Source organism: Ylistrum balloti, unplaced genomic scaffold (assembly GCF_031769215.1).
Source record: "Ylistrum balloti isolate Yb309-2 unplaced genomic scaffold, AGI_CSIRO_Ybal_v1 Utg370030, whole genome shotgun sequence".
Classification (NCBI taxonomy): domain Eukaryota; kingdom Metazoa; phylum Mollusca; class Bivalvia; order Pectinida; family Pectinidae; genus Ylistrum; species Ylistrum balloti.
In genome coordinates this window covers 202780-230485 of record NW_026782093.1, presented here as the reverse complement: position 1 = coordinate 230485, position 27706 = coordinate 202780, and the positions used below count along the sequence as shown (strand labels likewise).

Below are 27706 nucleotides of genomic sequence, written 5' to 3'. Positions count from 1 at the left end.
TTTCTGAACATTTTCAATTTAATTTCCAACAAGCATGACATATATTTCATCAACATTTCTTTATATAAAAATATAGGATTTCTGAATAATTGTCAAACCACTCAAGGACTGAAATATGAATGGTTATAATGAGCCTAAAATCACGATTCATTACCATTAATTGGAAGGTATTATTTAAAAGTGACATTTCTTATAGAAACAATCTCTGATACCTGGGAAGTCCTACATTTTACAGAAGAGAATCATTGTCAAGATAATTAATAGAAATCATTTCCAACATTTTGATAATCAAAATAAATCAATAGCATTGCAATATACATTATCAAGTACTAATCTTAACAATTTCTTTAAGCAAAACCTGGTCTGGTGTTCCCTTCCAGATCTCACTAAGACAATTTGTTACCAGAAAATTTGTTTGATTATATACTAAGATAAAGTTGTCAGCTCACACAGACATGTCTTCTAATGTCCTGTTTTGTGTTGTTGGGATAATAAACCTAGCTCCCTCCTTCACTTCCAATATATTTTATTCTTCCCAAAAGGCCCAGATAAATATGACAACACAGTGAACAATATGACCATGAGTCTAGGAGTGAATGAATGAATTGTTGCTTTAAGCATTTATGTTAACACTTATGACATATGCTGATGGTATAATTAGTGAAATATTATCATCTTTCTTCTCACTTTGTGTTGTACATTGTTTCTAACTGAACTGTATCAATATAATAATATACACAAATATTATAATAAAACACACACAAACAACTACATTGTATATATTGACAGTATGTAACAAAAAATCAGTGATTTTTGTAGGCAATTTTTTTTTTCCAATATTTTGATTCATTGATACTCAAAATCCAAGATTTTTATGTCCACAATCAATAAACAGCTGAAAGTCAATATGATATATAATTCTTTAATATTGTATTTTTTGAAATCCACAAAATTATAGCCTCAGAAAATATATTTTAAGTTGTGAACCTTAGTCCATCCTCAAATTTCTAGGAGTTACGATCACTTTCACTCTCTGCACCCCTGGAACATGTCACGGCAAATCTGAAGACACAATTTAAGTAATTTGATTGGTTCCAGCAGTAAAAATCTGACCAATCACAGGCTGATGCACTTCCTTTGAAGATTAATGAGTAGTGACATCCAGCTTCAAAGCCATTACAATATACTGTTATGCAACCTCAAGATTTGTTTCATGTACATCAAAGGATCAAACTAGTCTTTCCATCTTGTCCACTAGGTGTCGCTCATGGAACCTTCAATTTTGCAATGACATGTTCCACGCGTGTAGAGAGCAAAAGTGATTATAACCTCTGTAGTTTCGAGGTTGTAGAGAGCGAAAGTGGTTATAATCCTTATAGTTTTGAGGATGTAGAGAGCAAAAGAGATGGTAACCCCGGGAGTTTCGAGGATGTAACCCCGGCAGTTTTGAGGATGTAGAGAGCGAAAGTGATTATAACCCCGGCAGTATCGAGGATGTAGAGAGCGAAATTGATTGTAACTTCTGCAGTTTCAAGGATGACCTTAAACTTCAGTAAACCAGATTATATTTTAATACTTTCAAGCAAACTTTTGTAATATTCTAAAAACTGTGCTTCATCATAAAGTGCCAAGTCTAGGTAATCCTCTTCATCTTTAGCAATGTCAGACACAAGATCGTCCAGCACTTCCTTTTGTTTCTTCTTTTCTTCAGACGGTGAAGAACCTGAAGAATAAGAAATGAAAATACAGTTAAGGAATATCAAGTACTGAACATGAGGATGTATGTGACCAACTGAATCACGTGACCCACAACACCTATGTTCCAACGACTGACAGTACGATCAGCAATGTAATTTACATGTATATGACTTTAAACATCTAATCAAAGCCAAGCGTATTCTTTCATATATAAAAAACGTCATCATCTGCCATTATATAACTTAATTCCTGTTTTTATTTTGACAAATCGTGATTGCTTCGATTCATGAAACTTTTTTTAATTCTTCCCTCGTATGATATTTGAGTTTATGTGTACTGTCAGTAAGTCTAGGTGTTCTTCACATAACTAGCAGTACTATTAATCATTAATGAGTTGTTATACCATTGTAATCTACTTTCAAGATAGCAATATTAAAAAAAATTATCCTGCAACTGGCACTGCCATTGTAGATCTTGTCTAATATACTTTTGTTATATTCGGCAGTGATGAAAAACAGCTGTATTTTACCATGTGGGTAATTCGATAGAATTCCTCTCTGAATTTACATAAATATTAGATTTAGAGATATAAATAGTTGTTGAAATAAGCGATTTACATGTTGTAATGAACAAATTGATTTATGAAAAGTCATAAAATATGCGATGAAGTTTGGAATCATGTTTCTGCATGGTGTAATTATATTGGCATTTCATCAGGCAAAATTCAGTGTAACGTCAATGTCAGGTAAACAAAGATTTAACAATCAAAACTGTTAAGGTTCAATAGTCTGATTTTCAATCAATGCTGAAGGATAAACAGAATACATGGGCAGAGTCTTTTAAATATATGCTGTATTTTGGTCCGGGACATAAAGACAAAAGTGGCTCGCCAGATCTATTTTCAAAGTGTTGTTAACACTGAAGTTATAATTATGCCAGGTGGTTCTGTGGTTGTTAATTGTCTTGGATTGACCAAGAAGATGCTAACCCTTCTGGAACAGCTGGTCTTGTTTGCTTCATTCTATTGGGTCTCTTTACAGATCTTTCTTCTGTCAATATTTGACCTTGTTACTTGAATTCTGTTACCTTGTCAGTATTTACAGATATAAATACCTGGTGCATTCAGTTGTAGAATTTTATCAAGCGATCTAACACAGAGGTTATGTATACATCCTGTGCATCATGAGAAGTATTTGACAAGTCTGGTGACATGCTCTATACATGGCCAGAAACAGATAGGTACACATATCCCTGTATATTATCTACCCAAATTTACTGCTGATATCAAAATGCATATTGGTATTGTCAGATGAATAAGAGTAAACATGTAGGGTAACCAAAGTACAACTACAAAATACAATACTGTTTGAATTTCCGTGATTTTTACATACTTGATGAAGATGAAGATGAAGATGATGATGTACTGGGAGGTGATACCACTCCGCCAGACTTGACCAGATCTTCTATAGCCCTCTCAATGCTGCCACGGTGTTTCTCAAGGGCATTTCTAGCCATATCGTTTTCAAATCCCAATGACATCACCTAATAACAAGCAGAAAACATTGATAACCTGAAATTGCATGACAACAAACTTAAGGTACTCATTTAGGCCTTAAGTGTTCATATGGTCGGTTTTTCGGATAATTCATCTACTTACATTTACAGCCACTAACAATGCAGGAGATTTCTATTTCTTTTCAGCTGGTAAATTGATAAAGTTTGGGATTAAAAACTTCGTAGGTTATGATACAGAAACAAATTCTTCAAGGCCTACTGAGCAACAGTGACTGTAGAATCCTCACTTTGTCCGTCACTTCCTACACAGAATGTACGGATACGATTAAAGAGTAATGTCTAGAAATACATTACAGTGGCCGGTTCACTCTCTGTATAAACTAACACTTGTAAGATTCAGCTTCCACAAGAACATGTCTCCCATGCAAGCAGCAAGAATGGGGCATGAACTAAGTGGAGTTGAGGAACAATATACTCCACTAATATCAAATCATGCAGTTTAGTCGATACAGGCATGATTGTCAACTCAACACAGTTACAGAATGAACAACAATCTGACTAGATTTCATAAAACAAACAAAAAATGTAATTTAATTTCTAGTCATGTCTTTGTATCCATGCTACCAGTCATTCATGACCATATTCAGTATACCCGAGGTCACATATGGAAGTGCTTGTCAGGTTTCCAGGTCAAAAGCCACGTAATCTACTGGAATAAAAATCTACTGATTCGACTTCAATTCATAGACCAGTATTCAACACAGCAAACATATAAGCAACCAAATCAAGGCATTTGATTGGTTGAAATTTAAACATTGAAATTTGGTATATAGGTAGCTTAATTATGCCTAATATTGTGTCCACAAATCTCTTCATTTTTGAGAATATTTGAAGATTTTAACCCATCTGACTTTTTTGACGTTGATACAAAATCAAGTTTGCACAAAATTTTAGCCCTATATCACTACTGGACCACTATCAGTATACTCTGGACCTCTTGATTACTGAAAAGAAGTTGTTTGAGGTTTTATAAATCCTTACAAGTCAAAAACAGAAGATATAATCGACATACCTCGTATCAGTCTACATAATTCAAACAATTTTACCACGTCTTTGTGTTCGCCAGCTTAACAATTCGCCTTCCCTCAGGCTGAGATCCTCCAATCTAACACAGGAGAAGTTTACATACAGGACAGTGTTAGTTACTGGATCCAAGCTAAAATGTTAAGATCACTAACACTAATTAGCTTTAAGTGTTTCATAGTTTACCTGAGCAAGCATATCGTCTGTGATAGATACCGGGGAATTAATTGGGTCAGGCAGGTCTAAAATCTCAGGATGGTTTTGTAGTACCTGTAACAGAATGAATAAACAATAGGCCCATAAGACATCATCTATCTAGATACTTCATTTACCAGGTATCATTTTATCATGTTTTTACTATAAAGAATTTCACAAAAAAGAAGTGGGATTTTGAAGATCAACCACCCTTCCTTTCCATGAAAAAGACTCCCCAATTACAGACAAGAATACACAAAACCAGACTTTTAGACAATAGTTCCATGTTGGCTACCTGTCAGCCATTTTGTCAACCCTTGATCAGTCTAAATAAAATAAATTTAAATATCAAGGAAAACATATATATATATGAAATTTAAAGACAATTAATTAAAATTTCTTTACAGAAATAACTCATGCCATTTATTTTGATATAAATAAGTGTTATGAAATGAAAAAAGAAAGATCCTGATAATGGAAATAATATGTAATGGCTGTAATTAGAGAGGAAAACAAGAGGTTCTTGTGGCCTGCATCACTCACCTGGTTTTGTTTGGTCAACACTGCATTATTACGAGAATGGTGAACACAAATTTCCAAAAACTGGCCCCATAATACAAGTTTGGCCAAAATTCTTTATTCCCTATAAGGACTAATTTGGTCATAAAAGCTCCATCCCAACAGAAGGAAGATATTACACATTTTCCTATATATCACTATTGGGTCTTGCTCATCTGCTAACAGGGGGATCAGACCTACAGTTAAGCAAAACTAAATCTCTTCCTCCCCATGATTCTCCAGACCAAATCTGTACGATTATGCCTACTGAGATCTTGTCTCAGGAATCCAGAAACTTGCAATATCCATCTGAAGCCCATATCTAAACTGTATATGAGGATTGTATTTTTTTCATTTATCTTGGCCAAGGAAAGCACATCATTCATGGTACATCAACGATTTGGTAATGGTTTCATTTTTACACTGAAAAACACAGTTGCAAAAATTTGAATATTATTTTATTTCTCTGGAAATTAACAAGACTAATAAAGGTTTTCATGCATCAATGCTTTCCTAAAGCTCGAATTAATGACTCACCTCTAAGGCCAAGCTTAGGTCATTATTTGCTTGACGAAGAGCTTCTGCTGACGCACCATTCCTGAAGCCCATTGCCAGTAGCATCTCGTACGTGTCAACATTAACTCTGTGAAAACCATAGGTAAGCAGCTGTATTTACACATCATAACACACTTGCATAGTAAATATTGAATAAGTGAAATCTTTAGCATCAAGTTGTTATAACACAACCAGTAGAAGTTTAGAGTGTGACGTTTCAATGACTACACTGTCACTTTCATCTTATAACACAACCAGTAGAAGATTAGGGTTTGATGTTTCAATGACTACACGGTCACCTTCATCTTATAACACAACCAGTAGAAGTTTAGAGTGTGACGTTTCAATGACTACACTGTCACTTTCATCTTATAACACAACCAGTAGAAGATTAGGGTTTGATGTTTCAATGACTACACCGTCACCTTCATCTTATAACACAACCAGTAGAAGATTAGGGTGTAATGTTTTAATGATTACATGGTCACCTTCATCTTATAACACAACCAGTAGAAGATTAGAGTGTAACGTTTCAGTGACTACACAGCCACCTTAATCAGCCAAATGACCAGTGCATAGCGTACTAGCACTGACATATGTAGTGTATGAGATGGAAGTATCAACCAACTTCATCAGCTATACTATAATCCTATGAAGGTTGAAAATAGTGTGATGAGATGGTAAACAGATTATAGAAACAAGAGTATCAGTGAAGCTAACATAAGCAATAATTCTATAAGTAAGGGGTTGCTGGCCCTGAATTTGGTAGACTGAACATTCTCATAGTATGACCAATATATACACCAAGTTTCATGATCCTAGTTATAATGCAAGCAAAGCTATGCTCATGACACAAAATTTTAACAAAGGGCAATAACTCTGTAATTGAATAGTTGCAAGCCCTGAATTTGGTACACAGTACATTCCCTGAGGGGTCATGGGCTGAGACCTTGCTACACAGCACCTCGCTTTTGTGTGACTATTGTATATAACACCAATTAACATCCTATTTTAAATGCAAGTAAAGTGATGCTCCAGACATAAAATTTTAACAAAGGGCAATAACTCTGTAAATAAATAGTTGCAAGCCCTGAATTTGGTACACAGTACATTCCCTTACTATGATCAATGTATATACACCTAGTTTCAAAGTAATGCTTGAGACACAAAATTTTAACAAATGGCAGCAATGCTGTAATTGAGGGCTCTGAATTTGGTACACTGCATATCCCCTTAGCATGATGAAAGTATACCCCAAGTCTCACAATCCTTCTTATTTGTGCTCCAGTGACAAAGAATGGTGGGAAAGACAGACGGATGGACAGACAAGGTGTCAACTATGTGCTCCCCCAAATATTTTGGGGAGCATAAAAAAGTACACAACATTGTAACAATACAGTGTAAACAATTTGGCTATGCTCTATTTAACATTTGGTCAATGGTCACACATCACAGTCACCTACTGGTTGTGATTTAGCACTTTTTAGTATTACCTTCCCTTAACAAGAAATAACAAGAAAATACCAACATGTCAACATAATCATAATCCAAACTCAAATTCAATAAAACTAGGGTTAACAAGCAAATTCATGGAATTTATATCCCCCACTTTCCAAACAAAATTGTAAGTAAATATTTTAGAGGTTAGGAGTAAACATGTCGAAATGCTATGTAGAATGATATAGTTTAATGATAAGCTGATAATATTTGTGGGACTTCAAGTTACATCTAAATCAGATTATATTTAGGAAAGTTAGAGCACAAAAACTGACCAACCAAAGAAATGAAATTAATATGCAAAGATATTAACAAATGATGCTGATTGCTGAACTCAGTCTTATGTGCCCTAATATGCATCTGCTGACCAAGTTTCATCTAAATTGGATTATATTTAGGGAAGTTAGAGTATGGAAATGAACCGACCAATGAAATAAAAGGATACCTCATTAGTATGCATAATTATTAACAGATGAAACTGACAGTCAAACAGTCTTAATGAACGCAAGATTCATCTGCTGACCAAATTCACCCAAATTGGATGATATTTGGGGAAGTTAGAACATGGAAACGAAAGTGTGACAGACAGACGGACGGACAAACCCAAATTAATAACCTCCATTTCGGTGAAAGCTGGGGATAAATATAAGATTTACCAGTGATTTAAAAGTGCAGGAAAAATACCATGTGTTCTAAAAGAGTAAGCGTATTCTGCTTCACTGACAACACCTGCCATGTAAACCTTGTCAGTCCTAGAAAGTAATGTCGCATTCTCCAATGAGAACATGGTATACAACAACGGAACCAAAAGACAAAAATGTGCATAAAATTTGATCCTTTTTGGTCATGCCCATCAGCCACTGGGCGTCAGTTACAGTAAAGCCCCTTAAGACCTTCCTATACATGAACAGTATTTGATTATATCATCTTTGGGTGTTGAGGAGACAATTTTGAAATTTAAGTCAATTTGACCATGCCCCTCAAGTCCCTTAGGGGGTGGGGGCTGCATAATTTATGATTTTGGTTCATCTTAGGCCAAGGATCAGGAGTTTTTGAGAAGAAGCGGAAAATGTTAAAGTGTTTACAGACGCACAACACACAATGCCGGATGAAGGTGATCACAATAGGTCACCAGGTGACCTAATAACAGATTACTCACTTTTCGCCATTTGCAGTTGACCCTAAAGATTTTTGTATTTTTTTCTTTCGTCGCTCCTCTTCAACTTTTTTAGTTATTGTTTTTTTCTCCTGAAAGAAATGTTAAGACCTCAGTGAAATACTTAATATGTTCCAATTGCATCAGATAACAAGATCTGTGATACACTATTAGATATTATAACTGGGTTTGATGGTGTAAAAAATTAAATTGAAACTGTGTACTAAAAGGGACAACACTTGAAATCAATCACATTAAGACATATATTTAGGACAGTCATTCTTATCGGTCCTACCATATATTGTGTTCATTTCAGGTTCATTATGACTATGTTCTGTTTACTTGGAAATTTTCTCTTCCAGGTTACTTTCATCTTTGTACTGTAATGATTAAATCTAAAATTACCTCTTCTACATTTCATCTTCTGGGAAATATGTAAAAGGGTTGGTAAAAAAATTTGCCCCCATTCTATATTTGCACTCACTGCTCATATACCAAATGGGCAAAAATTAAATGGAGGTAGAAAATTTCCTGGTACACCATATTAGAAACAATAGGCCCAAGGGGCATGCATCACTCACCAAGATAATTTAGGTGTTCAGTCATTTAACAAAACATTTCAAATATGACAAACAACTTCTGAAATAATTTCCCTATTGGGTCCCAGCTTTGTAGTAAAATACAAAAATTTGGCTTCAGGCCAGTCTAATGGACAATATCATTGTATTGAAGAAGGATTTTAAGAACTCACATTTCTCCAATTAGGCCTCATCCTGTCCATCCAAGGGATGCACTGTTTATACAGAACTATTCTATTTCTCCTATTGGGCCCTGCCCATCGGTCCCAGGGAACCGAAACCCACTGTTTATACAAAATTGATTCCGTTCACCAAAGAATGTTTTAGATCAAATTTAGGCAAAATCCAATTCTTCCTACAGGAGAAGTTGGATTTTAAAGAATTTGCTCTATTTCCCAGAACTGGTGAAGAATTTGTTTTAAGACTTTTACAAATTGTACCCCTGTGGCCTTGAATAAGGATCATGGTCATTTCTTTTTGAAAACTCTGTTGGACTTTATCCTAGGAACATCTTATCCAAAAAACATGATTCTGTGCATTTTGGTTAGTCTGAAGACAGGCCAGGAGAGCTTAATATACCATCAATGTTTTCCATAGCTGTTTCTCCAAAACAACAGACCAAGAGCAGATGTTGGCACATATAAACAGATAATCAACAATGACTGAGGAAAGCCAGATGTTTAATAAATAGAGACAAACAACAGATCAAGGACAGATGTTGAATCAACACAGACAAACAACAGATCAAGGACAGATGTTGAATCAACACAGACAAACAACAGTTCAAGGACAGATGTTGAATCAACACAGACAAACAACAGATCAAGGACAGATGTTGAATCAACACAGACAAACAACAGATCAAGGACAGATGTAAAATCAACACAAACAACAGATCAAGGACAGATGTTGAATCAACACAGACAAACAACAGATCAAGGACAGAAGTTGAATCAACACAGACAAACAACAGATCAAGGACAGATGTTGAATCAACACAGACAAACAGATCAAGGACAGATGTTGAATCAACACAGACAAACAACAGATCAAGGACAGATGTAAAATCAACACAAACAACAGATCAAGGACAGATGTTGAATCAACACAGACAAACAACAGACCAAGGACAGATGTTGAATCAACACAGACAAACAACAGATCAAGGAAAGATGTTGAATCAACACAAACAACAGATCAAGGATAGATGTTGAATCAACACAGATAAACAACAGATCAAGGACAGATGTTGAATCAACACAAACAACAGATCAAGGACAGATGTTGAATCAACACAAACAACAGATCAAGGACAGATGTTGAATCAACACAGACAAACAACAGATCAAGGACAAAGAGTGATTAGAAAAGTCTACAATATGTTGATAAGAACTTCACTTTAAACAAAGAAAACATCACACCCCTCCTTACCTCACGCTTTTTTATGATGTACTGGACAGAAGCCTCCACATCCCCACTGGTTACTCTAAGGGCTAATCGTCCTTCCCTCTCCTTGAAACCCATTTGCATCACTACAACATCAAAACAAGCAATCTACAAAACAAATTATAAATGAATAAAGTAAAACCAAAAAGGTTTTATTCAACTATTTTAACTCTTCAATATAGACTGACTGAGACATTGGGCTTTCCAGAAGCTGTTAAACATGTTACACCTGAAACATGCTATCTTGAAGGAACAAATGAATTATTGTGAGACTTGTAACCTTAACCCCTTGTTCAAGTTGATTAATGGCAAATTATGCACATATTTAATGAGGCTGCTGTGACCTGATTGGCTAATATCTTTTCCAATTTTCCAGGTTGTTCACTTTAAATGTATATATTTGGTGTAGTTGTTGTTTTTATTTGTGTATGGTTGGGTGGTGACCTGGTAGCCCTTCATCAAAACACCCCACAGAACCAATATCAGTACTCTGGACCTTTTGTTCTCTTATACATATTCTTAAGATTTAAACTCATTTGATTCCTTTGACCTTGAAATGAGTCAAGGTCATTCAGTTGCACAATTTTGTTAGACCTTCATCCTAGCATGCCACTGGCCCAATATCAGAACCTTGATGTTTTTTGTTTATTGAGAAGTAGTTTAAACATTTCAACATATTTGATCCGATGACCTAGAAAGTTTGAAAAACATTTGTAGCTTTTCATCCTTGTATGCTACGTGCCCAATATCAGTACTCTGGGCTTTAGACTTTTGGTCGTTGAGAAGTTGGTTGAAGGGAAAAGTGAACGTGGGTCAGATGATGGACACTACAGCATAACCTCTCCAGCCGTTAGGACATATGAGCTATTAACATACAAGTGTGTAAATCCACAAGCATGATGTACAATTTGAGATTACCAACATATACCCCAACAACGTGATCACATGACAAGTATCTGGATATCACTATGAAAGCATCCAAAGTAACCACCGACACTAATCAGGGTTGGATCTACTTACGTATCTGTATTTACAGGAAAGTTGATGTGTGCCATCCCTTAACGAATAATCAGCATTCTAACATTGGAAAATACATTGAAATGATAACAAGATGATGTAGTGACGCTGGATACAAAGGTCACTGATGTAGGTCAACTCTCTATATAAATAGATTGGAGTGCTAGTGCTGAGAATTCCAGAGAAAAGTTTCACTAACTGGTATCCTAAAATAGATAGAACTTTCAGCAATATTCTTCACGGAATCTTTAGTGATTGTAATTAGGAGAGACATACCAGCTTTGATTACTATATGAAGTGGATTGTTGGGGTACGTACCGTCAGTCTTGTTATCCATATTTCTCGCTGTTCAGCAGAGACTGAGTTACTAATAAATGACATTACATTGCTACCTCCTCACAGAGTCAGAGGGTACATCACAACAATTTAAGAATCTAAGTACCAAGACCAAGTATCTTTATCAGGTGGTTGATCAGGTTATTCTGCAGTTCTGAGGATGGTAGCCGGTAGTCAGACCTAATTACCCATTACAGGAACCTACATCTTATCTACATGTCTTCCTGTCTCCATGGTAACATAAATATTTAAACAATGACTCTAACCTTGAGCAAGTTTGTCTCCATCAACATTCAACCTTTTTAGCTCTTCTTCAGCCTGAATAAACAGAACGTGAAAAGTTATTACAAATGCCATTAAGTTTTTAAATACTTTTTTCTTCTCCAAAGTTCTGTCTTATTAATGGAGGTTCTTCATTGCTGAACATTCATCAATAGTTGTAAAATATTTATTGGTAAAATAAAAGGTGTAAGGTACTAGTGGAACAGGAAGTTATTCTGTACTCTCAAAACTACACCGGAATGTTGTACGGTAAAGGTCATGTATATCTACAGAGTGAAACTCATGGATGCTTTATATAATAATTAGGTAATTGAAATTTAAATCCAACAAGACAAAGGCTGCGGCTTGCAAACATTTTCAGGTATAAAAAGTCATCTTCAAGTGATAAATTTATTTAACATTTTGGCTACCACATCATGAAGTAACATACATCAAGGGAGATAATAATGTTCCTACTTAAGATTGGGTGACATCAATTTGTAAAAAAAAATATGAATAGAGTGCTATAGACATCTGTATTAAAACACTTTCCCGAGAGGAAATGTTTGTAAAATCATTCAAAACAACACATTATAATACACAATAATGAATCGATGTCAATTTAATGTATACACTTAATACCACAAAGGCACGATATCTATACACTTCAGACTACAAGCTGGGGCACTGTATTTATAGACTTTAAACTATAAAGGCCACTATATCTATAAACTTTGGGCTAAAGGGTCACTCAGCCTATAAACTTTAAGGCCATTGAAATTACAGGGCCACTTAATCTATAAACTTTAAGATACAAGGCCACTCTATCTATATATAAAATATACAAGAGACCCAAGGGTCTTAACAGTCACCTGAATTACAATGCTGTTGTTCTTCTTAGCAACATATCACATAAACAATCTTGTAATTGTTACTTACAGTTTTGGTAAAGCATCATAAGGCTTTTCCATCCATAAAAAGTATTTTAAATCTATCATATGTATTGAGAAGAGGATCTTTGATGTTTCAATAAATTTGACACTTTTTGACCAAGGTAGGTTTCTGTTAAATTTCATTAAAATCAGTTCAGGTGTTTCTGAGAAGAAGTTGAAAAGTTTACGAATCAAGATCCCAGACAAAATGCAATTGCAATAGATCACCATGAAACATTGTCTTGGGTGACCTAAAAATGTGATAGGGGAACAATTACTATACACTCCTTATTAAATGTGTTTTTTGAATTCAACTACTACTATACCTTCTGCAGCAATCTGGCAGCTTCCTGTATCCTATGTTGATGAAAGGCCACTATTCCTTGCAAAAGGTGTAACCTCATCATCAAGGCCAGCTCTGTTCCAGAACCTCCCTACAAACAACAGTCATGCCATTAAAATTTCTCACACACTCCTTTGAAGTAAGGGTTACACAGTTTGTAGTTCAATTGCCATATTGCTTAATTCTTACAGTCTGAGAAACTGAAGTTGATACAGAAAAGTTTCACCTTTCAAAAACCAAATTTTCATTCTAATGTCATCTAAGGTGACCTAAAAAATGTTGTTTTGAACCATTTTAAAGGGATGTTTCTCAATGAAGACCTACAAGTGTTTTGTTGTTAGAATGCCATGTTCTTCCAATTTAAAATTGGCCCAGACATGAGCTAAATATTTGATTATGTCTAACAAATAAAATTTCAGTTTCCATCTTAAAATCTCAAACATACTTTCACTGCTAAAAGTCGTTCCATGTTGTTCCCATAGGTCCTCTGGAAACACTCCTCACTCGCATGTAGTCGACTATCTGAAAGACAATAAACAAGGGACTGATAGGTCTTAACACTCATCTGACTGTAACATAAAGACTAATTGCTGTAATCAGCAGTACAGGCTGTGAAACAATTACTGGAAACAATCTTCCGGCTTTTCAGCAGTGTATATAGTAAAAATATACGGAACTTTTCCAACAACAAGAGGCCCAATGGACCTGCATTGCTCACCTGGTAATCAATGTTCAACAAAGAATATTTTGACATGTACATCATTGGCAATCGCAGTGGGCACATTCAATGAATATTAACCAACCTCTACAACAAACAGCTTCTAATACTAAACTCTAAACAGTGACAATTATGACCTTGACTTAAGTAAATGCAATTTCTTTTTTCATGTAATTTGTTGGGCTTTGACCAAGAAACACTTTCCATCAAACATCCTATTTCTCAGAATTTTGGTTTACTAGAAGAAGTCTTTTACAGGTTTCAACAAATTTGATCCCTGTAACCTTCAAACTGAATCAAGGTCATTCCTTTTCACAAACTTTGACAGACTTCATCCTAAGAACCTATCAGCCAAATATCATGCTTCTTGGTTAGTAAGAAGATGTGTTTTCACTGTTTTAACAAATTTGACCCCTGTGACCTTAAATAGGCCAATAAGAGATATAACATAGTTTAATAATCTCTAGCTGGAAAGTGAAATTTAATGCTATTGAAAGTATTATTCAGTAAAAAAACTGCAAAGTCAACACAATTTAACATATCCTTGGTATACATTTTCATATTTGGATTTTGATGATAGAGCCAACGCTGTTCAGATTCGTAGGTAGAATAGAGGATTTGTTTACTCCTTCGCTGGATACCAGGAAGTATGCACAGTGATTGCGCAGTAGGGAAATTCAAGTTAGGGAATCAATCACAACAACTGCGGAGTAAGTTGAAATTGTGTATGTCATAATGTACATCTGCTATTTATAGTATAGGCCTCGCATTTCATGTACTTTAGGCCAAAAAATTTGTGAATTTGTCATCCTGATGATACATCAAATATTTCACCTGAGCTATTCTTACCTGCATCAGGTAGATCCTAAATATTTACTCTGAGCTATTCTTACCTGCATCAGGTAGATCCTCAATATTTCATCTGAGCTATTCTTACCTGCATCAGGTAGATCCTCAATATTTCATCTGAGCTATTCTTACCTGCATCAGGTAGATCCTCAATATTTCATCTGAGCTATTCTTACCTGCATCAGGTAGATCCTCAATATTTAATCTGAGCCATTCTTACCTGCATCAGGAAGATCCTCAATATTTCGAAGACAGAGATAACACCAGACAATATCTAAACACAGGACTGCATAGTTGTCTACAGCATTCAAGATGTCGGATCGACACTTTCTGTAAGAGTACATCAGGCCTAGTTTTTTAAGTGTGACAAGCCTTAACATGAATGTCCTGCTCCCCTACATATAAGTATCATTGTTTGATGAATTCACAAAAGTTATCAAATGTGATTTTTGACCCTTTGACTTTCTTTTCCTTCTAAGAAGCAGAAAAAGTGAAATCTTAGCGCCCACCATTATTTGATCTTTAACTGCTTTTTTCTCTTTCCTCCTCTGTTTTTGCTCTTAATCATACGAGATTGGAACATTCTTCTGCAGAAGCTGAGATATAACTTATAATGATAGATTCAAGTTTCTACTTCAAAACTATTTCATTTGTCTAATCACTCCCAAAATAGAACTGGTATTACGTTGCACAAAGGGAAAATGCCATGAAGCTGATTGACAAGTAATGAAGGAGATGGAGAGAGTGTACAATCTTTTAGCTAAAATGTAGGTCAAAGGTCAAAATGAAAGACAGAGTGACAAGAAGTAAAGGAGAAAGAGTCCAGACAAAATAGACAGACAAATACAATGCAAAACACAATGTTAACTTATTGTGGGACCAATTCTCTATTTATATTACATTTTGTAACAGTGACCTTGACATTTTGGCCTCTTGACCTAAAAAGAATGCCATGCAAGTATTCCTAATAAGATTCTTGGATTCAAATCATCAGAGAGTAGTTCAGTATCAATTAAAGCAAAAACTTTCTTTAAAAAACGCCTTAAGATTAAGGATTTGGACAGATAAGTTTTAAAGGCAGAAGATAAATGGAGGGTAGAGAACCTTTTAACTCTCTATACCCAAACCCCATGTATAGAAAACCTTTTAACTCTCTATACCCAAACCCCATGTATACAGAACCTTTTAACTCTCTATACCCAAACCCCATGTATAGAAAACCTTTTAACTCTCTGTACCCAAACCCAATGTGTAGAAAACCTTTTAACTCTCTGTACCCAAACCCAATGTGTAGAAAACCTTTTAACTCCCTATACCCAAACCCAATGTGTAGAAAACCTTTTAACTCTCTGTACCCAAACCCCATGTATAGAGAACCTTTTAACTCTCTGTACCCAAACCCAATGTGTAGAAAACCTTTTAACTCTCTGTACCCAAACCCAATGTGTAGAAAACCTTTTAACTCTCTGTACCCAAACCCAATGTGTAGAAAACCTTTTAACTCTCTGTACCCAAACCCAATGTGTAGAAAACCTTTTAACTCTCTATACCCAAACCCAATGTGTAGAAAACCTTTTAACTCTCTGTACCCAAACCCAATGTGTAGAAAACCTTTTAACTCTCTGTACCCAAACCCCATGTATACAGAACCTTTTAACTCTCTATACCCAAACCCCGTGTATAGAGAACCTTTTAACTCTCTGTACCCAAACCCAATGTGTAGAAAACCTTTTAACTCTCTGTACCCAAACCCCATGTATACAGAACCTTTTAACTCTCTGTACCCAAACCCCGTGTATAGAGAACCTTTTAACTCTCTATACCCAAACCCAATGTGTAGAAAACCTTTTAACTCTCTATACCCTAACCCCACGTATAGTGAACCTTTTAACTCTCTGTACCCAAACCCCATGTATAGAAAACCTTTTAACTCTCTGTACCCAAACCCCATGTATAGAAAACCTTTTAACTCTCTGTACCCAAACCCAATGTGTAGAGAACCTTTTAACTCTCTGTACCCAAACCCCACGTATAGAGAACCTTTTAACTCTCTGTACCCAAACCCCATGTATAGAAAACCTTTTAACTCTCTGTACCCAAACCCAATGTGTAGAAAACCTTTTAACTCTCTGTACCCAAACCCAATGTGTAGAGAACCTTTTAACTCTCTGTACCCAAACCCCATGTATAGAGAACCTTTTAACTCTCTGTACCCAAACCACATGTATAGAAAAGCTTTTAACTCTCTGTACCCAAACCCCATGTATAGAAAACCTTTTAACTCTCTGTACCCAAACCCAATGTGTAGAAAACCTTTTAACTCTCTGTACCCAAACCCAATGTGTAGAAAACCTTTTAACTCTCTGTACCCAAACCCAATGTGTAGAAAACCTTTTAACTCTCTGTACCCAAACCACATGTATAGAAAACCTTTTAACTCTCTGTACCCAAACCCCATGTATAGAGAACCTTTTAACTCTCTGTACCCAAACCCCATGTATAGAAAACCTTTTAACTCTCTGTACCCAAACCCCATGTATAGAGAACCTTTTAACTCTCTGTACCCAAACCCCATGTATAGAGAACCTTTTAACTCTCTGTACCCAAACCCCATGTATAGAAAACCTTTTAACTCTCTGTACCCAAACCCCATGTGTAGAAAACCTTTTAACTCTCTGTACCCAAACCCCATGTATAGAGAACCTTTTAACTCTCTGTACCCAAACCCCGTGTATAGAGAACCTTTTAACTCTCTGTACCCAAACCCCATGTGTAGAAAACCTTTTAACTCTCTATACCCAAACCCCATGTATAGAGAACCTTTTAACTCTCTGTACCCAAACCCCATGTATAGAGAACCTTTTAACTCTCTGTACCCAAACCCCATGTATAGAGAACCTTTTAACTCTCTGTACCCAAACCCCATGTATAGAGAACCTTTTAACTCTCTGTACCCAAACCCCATGTATACAGAACCTTTTAACTCTCTGTACCCAAACCCAATGTATAGAAAACCTTTTAACTCTCTGTACCCAAACCCCATGTATAGAAAACCTTTTAACTCTCTGTACCCAAACCCCATGTATACAGAACCTTTTAACTCTCTGTACCCAAACCCCATGTATAGAGAACCTTTTAACTCTCTGTACCCAAACCAATGTGTAGAAAACCTTTTAACTCTCTGTACCCAAACCCCATGTATAGAGAAACTTTTAACTCTCTATACCCAAACCCAATGTGTAGAAAACCTTTTAACTCTCTGTACCCAAACCCCATGTATAGTGAACCTTTTAACTCTCTGTACCCAAACCCCATGTATAGAGAACCTTTTAACTCTCTGTACCCAAACCCCATGTATAGAGAACCTTTTAACTCTCTGTACCCAAACCCAATGTATAGAAAACCTTTTAACTCTCTGTACCCAAACCCCATGTATAGAGAACCTTTTAACTCTCTGTACCCAAACCCCATGTATAGAGAACCTTTTAACTCTCTGTACCCAAACCCCATGTATAGAAAACCAATATGTAATCTTAATTCTTTCATTGTTCATTTGAAATGAGAATTTACAAGTCTACAGATCACCATGATGGTTACAGAAAGTGAGACAACTAAACACTTATAATAGATATACCATACATCAAACCTGACAGAAATAAATTAACTGAATAAAATAAGAAAAATGAAACCTAACCTGAATTCCTTGTCAGCCTCCAATAACAGCAGTAGTGCTTGGCCATTCTCCTTCTTTTTCATTGCTGCCCTGCCTTTCTCATGTAAAGTGATTGCCAATGTCAGGGCCTATGTGAAAACCATAATCCTGATTAATTGTCACTACCTTTCACTCAAGTCAATTGCTAAACTTTACTATTCTAACGTGTAGTATTTATAATGTATAGCTGTAATGTCTTTCTATTTCTTATAAATATACAAATTCTATGACGTAAAACACAAAAAACTGTATAATTCTCAGATTCTAATCATTTTTTGTCTCTACATTACCTACATGTAGTTAAACATTTGTCCCTACATTACCTACATGTAATTAAACATTTGTCCCTACATTACCTACATGTAGTTAAACATTTGTCTCTACATTACCTACATGTAGTTAAACATTTGTCTATGTAGCTAAACATTTGTCTCTACATTACCTACATCAGTTAAACATTTGTCTCTACATTACCTACATCAGTTAAACATTTGTCTCTACATTACCTACATCAGTTAAACATTTGTCTCTACATTACCTACATGTAGTTAAACATGTGTCCCTACATAACCTACATCAGTTAAACATTTGCCCCTACATTACCTACATGTAGTTCAACATTTGTCCCTACATGACCTACATCAGTTAAACATTTGTCTCTACATTACCTACATGTAGTTAAACATTTGTCCCTACATGACCTACATCAGTTAAACATTTGTCTCTACATTACCTACATGTAGTTAAACATATGTCCCTACATAACCTACATCAGTTAAACATTTGCCCCTACATTACCTACATGTAGTTAAACATTTGTCCCTACATGACCTACATCAGTTAAACATTTGTCTCTACATTACCTACATGTAGTTAAATGTCTGTCTGTATACTACCTACCAAAGACCCACATTTTATACTAAAAAAAATACTGTCATTTCCCCCTAGGATGTTTCAAACCAAATTTGGTTAAAATCCGCTCAGCCTTTCATGAATATAGTAGCGATTTATAAGGAAATTTGACAGACCACAGATGGATGACGAATGCCTTTGGTTCCTAAAATGTACCTTTTTTTCCTCTGGGATTATCTGATAAGAACAAACAGTATCGCAAAGAAATCCAATACCAGGTATTTCGTCTGACAGACAGAAGTACAGGCAGACAGCACAAAAATAATATATCTAAGCTTATGGGATATTTATGGTTTTGCATCAGGAGATATGAACCATCACAATCTACAAATCACAAAAGAATGAAAGGCACATGATTTTGGGAGTGTTCAGTGTTCACCTTTTTTTCTACCGCTGGTATAGCAAGTGGCCTTCCTGATTGGTCTGCAATCTGGATATCATAGTCATCTACAAAACAAACATAAGTTCTTATCATTTGAGAAATGCAAAAAATGAAGGAGATTTAAGTCATCCTGGCATCTCATACATTCCATCTTTGTACAATTTTTTTTCATTGCATGTAAGTTTGATATTTTTCATTACATTTGGCAGATGAATTAATCATTTAAATAGGAAAAACCATTGAATAAAGTTCAAAACTATACTGTCTCCCTATCTCAACCTCCAGGGGTAAAGGATTTTATTAATTACAAGATTTAATTCCCTTTATCATCAAGGAGGTCTATATTTACAGTTATGATAGTGTAACATTACCTGTCTCTGCTTTTTCTGAGAGAAGTTCTGCTGCCTTTCTGGTGTCAATCATCCTGGTGACATCTTCCTGTTGCTTAACAGCCTGAGTTTGACTCACAGAAAGGCACAGTGCCATTATCTGGCTACCATGCTGAAAATGTTGTTTGAATCAAGCATGAAAACTCTCCTTCATTCTACTTTGTCATTTAAGAAATTGTACCAAGTGAATAGCACCTTTAAATGCACTTTGAAAAAATATGAATGTTTAACAACTGATACCACAAGGTTTGCCTACCACTGAAGGATCTTGATCAGTTCCTTATAATATGGATCTAAACTCTTCCTTTCTCTAATTCTTTCTTCTTATTTGCTGTGAATTAAATTTGAAAACCATCCATCCATTACCCCTAACAAAATTTTGATAAGCATGAAAATCAAGATCCAAGATGACTGCCTGTCGGCCATTTTGTATACCAATCTGTCAAAATATGGGAAATGCACAACAATGGACCAAATGAAAGAGCAACATACATATGAAATTTCTGATAGATTAATCCTGAATATGTGCTTTTCAAGAAATAGTGATAACAAAATCCTAGAATGGAAACCTCCTAGATCTTTTTCAGAAGAAAATTAATTTTCTAATATCTTGATTTTTCAATACCTTCACTCCTTGTGATTGAAGAGGTCTCTCATCAGTAATCACACAACCCTGACAGATGAGTTTAAGCTGGTCAGCCGGTAGTTCCACCTGTTGTGACAGCATGTCCCTTAACTGCTTTCCCAAGTCATCAAGACTGATCTCAAGTACAATATTCTGAGTCTGTATTGGAAAAATATTTGTGTTGTATTTGGATTTCACTACTGCATGTGTATCACTAATAAAAATGCTGATGAAAATACTGTGACTGCTGTGTCATCATCAAACAGTGGATCACCTACAATTAGTTGTAAAAAATGGCCATATGTAGCCAGCAGTATGAGTGTTTTTCCATCTCCAGAAATTAAACACATTTGTTGGGTACAGTCATCAAAGATGAGAACACTGGACCTACAATGCTGATAAGAGCAATGGACCTACATTACTGACAATTGGGCGCTAGACCTACATTGCTAGTCAGGTGATCAATGCTTTTTCACAAATATATTGACATCACATATCCTCTGTTTGTTTTCATGTGAGGCTAAACTTATTGAAGAGCTTATCAAAACAGGTCACGAAGACCTTGGAAAGTCCTTCTATTTCACTCTCAGGTATATCAATGACATTTCCTCTTAAACAACAAGAGATCTGTTGACCACATCCATCATATTACCTACCATCAAGGACATGACAGATTCTTTTACTCTTTTAAATCAACTGCTTATCTTGAAATTGCCCACAATGAAACCAACATTGACAGTCCTCCACCAAGCTGCATGATAAGCGTACTGATTTTAATTTCTCAATTGTGAATTTTCCATTTATAGACAGCATCACCCTGCATTCCCAACTTAGGTTTTTTTACATGTCTCTGTGAATTTCATATTCAAGAGCCTTTTTACAACATCACCATTTTTTGAGCAAGATGTCATCAACTGACAGACAACCTCAAAAAACAGAGTTTCAAAAGATGCAGGTTGATGAGAATTATGATAAAGTTTCTATGGTTCTATACTAATCTCATTGAGTACTATTCTACTTGATATCCTTTGTGCAATATCAAGCTGGATGTGTTTGATGCTCTTAACTTTTACCTGTTGGTTACATTTTTGTATACGTTGTCCAAGTTATTTGGCAGGTGTCGTTGAGGAAGCACAAAATGCTTGCTCTTCCGGAACACCTAATCCTTGTACTTTTTCAGGATTCGCTATGTAAATCTTTCTTTTGTTCCAATCTTACCCTAGTTTTATTGAATTTGAATTTGGATGATAATTATATTCACATGTTGATATTTTCTCATTTTCTGTGGTGAATGACATTCAAAGTGTGTCTAGAACTACATGCATATGGAATCTACTTAAACCAATTTTCAAAAAAAAACAAATACTTGAACATTTTCTTCTACTGACTGGTCCTGCAGTGGACAGCTTCAGCTAATGCAATTTATGGGCCCGGACTAATACCCTTCACCTACTACAGCAAAATTCAGTCTGTTAATATCTTTGAATTATTCAAGTAGTTGTACTATCATTAATATCTAATGTCTGAACACTGCCATTTTCAAATTAAATTTTTCCCTTTAGTATTTAAGTGGGTCCCTTTTCTGCATAGATAAGCATACACTGTTCTTAATATTAAAGTTATAAGGCTGAACACATCTATGTCTTTACAATGTAGATATAGATACAGGTGTAGCCCTTAAGAGTGAATAAATTGATTTTTTTTCTCACCTTGTTTGCACTTGTTGGATGGCCAGTCATTTTAACTTTCACTGAAGCTAGTCCTGATTTCTTGTATTTCTCTCGTTCTGCAAGCTTTTGCAGTGCATGAACTCTTAGATTTTCTAAAATTCCAGAGACTACTTCTTCCGTAAGTTGCAAGGCTTGAGCATATCTTGCAATCAGATCCTGTGACGTTACAACAACAGAGAGATTAGGCATATAAATGTACTGACTTCTTGCAAAATTAGGCATGTGATGAAATTTTGAAATAAATTTCAGTAATGGATGTCATAATGTAATCTAACTTTCAATATCAACTTTATTTCATTTTTCAGCATATAATAAGCATCCAAGTAAAAGTCAAATCAGATTTGGAAACAAGAGGCCCAATGGACCTGCATAGCTCATCTGGAAATCAATGTTCATCAAAAACAAAATCAGTGTTAATATCACAAATATATTGACATATACACCATTGGCATTTTAAAGTGGAGACATTCAAGCAATTCTTAACCAATTTCCACAACAAAGAGCTTCTAATACTCATCTCTAAACAGTGTCATTTGTGACCTGTATGTAAGTTAAATGCCATTTTTCTTCCTGAAATTTGTTGGGCATTGAACTATAAATACCTTTCCACCAAATCCACCTGCTTCTGGGACTTTTGGTTTACAAAAAGAAATCTTTAACAGGTTTCAAAACATTTTATCCCCATGACCTTCAATATGGGTCAAGGACAATTCTTTTTGCAAACATTGTCTGGCTTCATTCTAGGAACCTATCAGGCAAATACCATACTTCTATGCTTTATGGTATTTCAAAAGAAGTTGTTTCAAGGTTTTAACATATTTGACCCCTGTGACCTTGAATAAGGGTCAAGATAATTTCTTTTCACAAAATTTGTTGGGCTTCATCCTATAAACCTATCAGCCAAATACAGTGCTTCTGTACCTTATGGTTAGTAAGAAGAAGTGTTTAAATGTTTTAACAAATCTGACCACTGTGACCCTGACCAGAGGTCAAGGTCATTTCTTTTCGCAAACTTTGTCAGACTTCATTCCAGCGAACCACCAGCCATGACTTTTGGTCCACTGGTTATTGAGAAGGGGTTATTTAAATAGAAAAGTTAATACTGCACAGACGGACCACAGATGGATGGACAGGTGCTTGCCATGGCATAAACTCATCTGCCCAGTGAGGGCCATGTGAGCTAAAAAGTAATACATTCTTATTTGTCTCTATATTCTTACATTTGGTGAATCCCCTTTGCTACCATCCTCGTTGGTGTATGGTGGCAGCCATAGTTTGATCTGTTCTTTGTTCAAAATTTCTCGTACACGTACTTGTTGAAGATCTCGTGCATAATTCTTGTTTATATCGCTATCTTCCATGACACAGTGATGCAAAATGGCCACAAAAAACTGAAAATAAATTAACAGCATGATGAATTAACTTTAAAGCATTTAATGGTTATGACATAAATCTTCAAAATTTATCAAAAAATCTCACAGCATGTTAACAAAGCCAAAGAAAACAGTTTAACTAAACAGTAATATTTAATCATATGTATATTCATATTATGTATTTATAGAATTTGAGATCAATACTGACACTTATCAACCACAGACAAGATTGTATTGTTTCCTTGTACATGGATTAATGAGGGAGAAAAAAATTGTATGTATCAACAAATAAATGATTTTCAAAAACTTGAAAACTAATGAGGCATATCACTCTTTTTATGGTCACTGTCCCAGCAAGCTTGCTATCACACTGTCATCACTTATATATGGATGTTGTGGTTTTAATGACACTGGCCCAGCAAGCTTGTTATCGCACTGTCGTCATATATACATGTATGATGATGTGGTTTTCAATATCACTGTCCCAGCAAGCTTGTTATCACACTGTCATCACTTATATATGGATGTTGTGTTTTTAATGACACTGTCCCAGCAAGCTTGTTATCGCACTGTCGTCATGTATACATGTATGATGATGTGGTTATCAATATCACTGTCCCAGCAAGCTTGTTATCACACTGTCATCACTTATATATGGATGTTGTGTTTTTAATGACACTGTCCTAGCAAGCTTGTTATCGCACTGTCGTCATGTATACATGTATGATGATGTGGTTTTCAATATCACTGTCCCAGCAAGCTTGTTATCACACTGTCATCACTTATATATGGATGTTGTGTTTTTAATGACACTGTCCCAGCAAGCTTGTTATCGCACTGTCGTCATGTATACATGTATGATGATGTGGTTATCAATATCACTGTCCCAGCAAGCTTGTTATCACACTGTCATCACTTATATATGGATGTTGTGTTTTTAATGACACTGTCCTAGCAAGCTTGTTATCGCACTGTCGTCATGTATACATGTATGATGATGTGGTTTTCAATATCACTGTCCCAGCAAGCTTGTTATCACACTGTCATCACTTATATATGGATGTTGTGTTTTTAATGACACTGTCCTAGCAAGCTTGTTATTGCACTGTCGTCATGTATACATGTATGATGATGTGGTTTTCAATATCACTGTCCCAGCAAGCTTGTTATCACACTGTCATCACTTATATATGGATGTTGTGTTTTTAATGACACTGTCCCAGCAAGCTTGCTATCACACTGTCGTCATGTATACATGTATGATGATGTGGTTTTCAATATCACTGTCCCAGCAAGCTTGTTATCACACTGTCATCACTTATATATGGATGTTGTGTTTTTAATGACAATGTCCCAGCAAGCTTGCTATCACACTGTCGTCATGTATACATGTATGATGATGTGGTTTTCAATGTCACTGCCCCAGCAAGCTTGCTATCACACTGTCATCACTTATACATGTATGAATGTTGTGTTTTTTAATATCACTGTCCCAGCAAGCTTGTTATCACACTGTCATCACTTATACATGTATGGATGTTGTGTTTTTTAATGTCACTGTCCCAGCAAGCTTGTTATCACACTGTCGTCATGTATACATGTATGATGATGTGATTTTAATATCACTGTCCCAGCAAGCTTGTTATCACACTGACATCACTTATACATGTATGGATGCTGTGTTTTTTTAATGTCACTGTCCCAGCAAGATTGCTATCACACTGTCATCACTTATACATGTATGGATGTTGTGTTTTTTGATGTCACTGTCCCAGCAAGCTTGCTATCACACTGTCGTCACTTATACATGTATGGATGTTGTGTTTTTTAATGTCACTGTCCCAGCAAGCTTGCTATCACTAATAGCCCTATCAGTGGCCTCCGTCTTCTGAAGTTCAGTTACTGAGAAGGAGTAGTTTTTTCTCCGCAACAGTTAAAATGATAATTGGTATACATTGGTTAAGATAACCATATTGGCAATTTATTGGTTGCAAACATTTTGGATTTGAGAAGATGCACTGGAACTCCCAACACATATTTCTCTGACACTATACAAGGATTCACTTAATTAATTCTCCACTGAAATGGACTCACTGGTGCACAGGTAAGAAATAAAATGTATTTTAAAAAAACAGATAAGTTGGCATTTTTGTCATTCAGAAGTGAAAAAGTGTCAGGCATGTGTTAAATTCATCTGAAGGAGCATTTGCTTTTTTTTTGGCTCAGTATATAAAAAAGTTGTATATTAACATGCCAGGGACCCTTATTGAATTCCTGTCAAGGCATTCAACAGGAATATGTTTTTCTATTTTTCCACAATGGCTCCCACATGAGTCCAATGACAGAAATCAAACCAGGGTCTCTAGCATGATTATCTATGGCTCCACCAACAGAACGTATTGTTATTGAGCCAGTGAAGATACTCTGGTAGCTAATTAACTAAGGCCATATTCAACATAGCTGAGTAACAGAGGCCAAATTCAACAGGAATGTCTGATGTTTCGCTTCACAGTTATTTTGCACCATGACATTTTGCACCTACTACAGTCGATTTGCCCCAAAATGAAAATTCAGAAATGACGTTCCACTCCAAACGAATAATGCAATAATTATCAATTGTGGAGAAAAACATGTTTGCCCCGAATTATTCTATAAAATAGAAACAGATGAAAAGTATACATTTGAGATTTACATGTTTAAAATTTTTTCTACCTCAGTAATTATTTCTTAGTTGTGCGAGATTGTTATATCTATCTGTACCTATAGCTAAATACCATTGGAAGCTATGGTTAAAGGAAGGTAACTGTATATGTATTTTAGATAGCATGTCTAGATCTTAATTTTCTGGTCACAGAAAAGTGGAAGAATTCACATGAGCTCAAGATACATATCTAAACACACAATATAAACACATTATAATATAAACAGAACAAGTTTTATCTGTCACATTAAAACATAGAGGGTGCCAACAGTCTTGGAGCAAACTTTGTTGCTTGAATTGTGTTGGGGGCGAAACAACTAGGTGCGAATCTAACCAGGTCGCGGACTGGGTGCGAATTGAAACGTTAAGATATATACATATATGTAAACACTGGTGATCATCGGTGAGACAGTGCCAGGACACAGGAGGAGTTGGGGAGACAGAAAACCTGTTAATCAATCAAAGCCAGGGGTAACAGTGTCCATATTCAACAAACATAGTTAAGTACTCCTGACACATCTGTCATATACGTCCCTGAGTAATCTAACAGAGCTAAGCCATGTTCCACATTATAATTACACAAGCCACACCAATCAACTCAATGTCACTGATAGTGAACAGGGTTTTCACATGGTGATCTAAAATAGTGGCCCTTTTCAGATTAAGTGTTTTTTCTGTATAATTTGAATGAAATTCCTGGAAATAAATGGGGTCCTTTTCGAATTCTGTCAATTCTACTTTCCATTTTAAGAAAGCTGTGTCTTAATAAGATGGAAGAAAACTTAATCTTCTACTTCTGGTCTGAAATAAAGCATGCTTCAGAGTTCAAGTACAAGGCCTTTTACAGCCTAAATGCCTTTTCTCACACGTGTGCAATAATCTTGTATGATGAAAACAGCGATTTATACCTAATATCAGAGACGTATATACGTCTCTGCTAATATGTACTATTGATGACAGCGATTTCAAGCCAGCTCTGATATAGATCTTTTCAAGGATTTAAGTTCCTGTCATGTTACAGGTTTAGATGAGATCTAAAGCTTACATTAATACCTGTTAAAAGATCGTAGTGAATTTTGTCAGAGATTCTACTGAATAAGCGTCGTTGTCTTGCTTCTAAGATGTCCGTTTGGTGAGGTAATTTC

At 35.6% G+C, this 27706-nt stretch overlaps 1 protein-coding gene across 1 annotated transcript; it reads right to left on the bottom strand.

Annotated features, from left to right (window-relative positions):
• Positions 1–27706, bottom strand: LOC132548863 (NEDD8 ultimate buster 1-like). The gene is made up of 17 exons (XM_060212760.1): positions 27615–27706; positions 23708–23878; positions 22467–22643; positions 20758–20916; positions 20115–20244; positions 19741–19808; positions 18432–18538; positions 14958–15067; positions 13616–13692; positions 13154–13261; positions 11901–11952; positions 10267–10367; positions 8261–8349; positions 5587–5692; positions 4483–4566; positions 3090–3240; positions 1–1723 (listed from the first exon to the last, which is right to left on the bottom strand). Exons 2-17 carry the CDS (start codon positions 23846–23848, stop codon positions 1563–1565), a joined length of 1821 nt encoding a protein of 606 aa, XP_060068743.1. The 5' UTR covers positions 23849–23878; positions 27615–27706; the 3' UTR covers positions 1–1562.

Coding starts and splice junctions, on each gene's coding strand:
- LOC132548863 (XM_060212760.1), bottom strand. CDS start 23,848: ATGGAAGATAGCGATATAAACAAGAATTATGCACGAGATCTTCAACAA. Junction 18,539..19,740: donor TACCAGCGGTAGAAAAAAAG/GTGAACACTGAA, acceptor GTTTTCACATAG/GCCCTGACATTGGCAATCAC. Junction 8,350..10,266: donor ACATCATAAAAAAGCGTGAG/GTAAGGAGGGGT, acceptor CATTTCTTTCAG/GAGAAAAAAACAATAACTAA.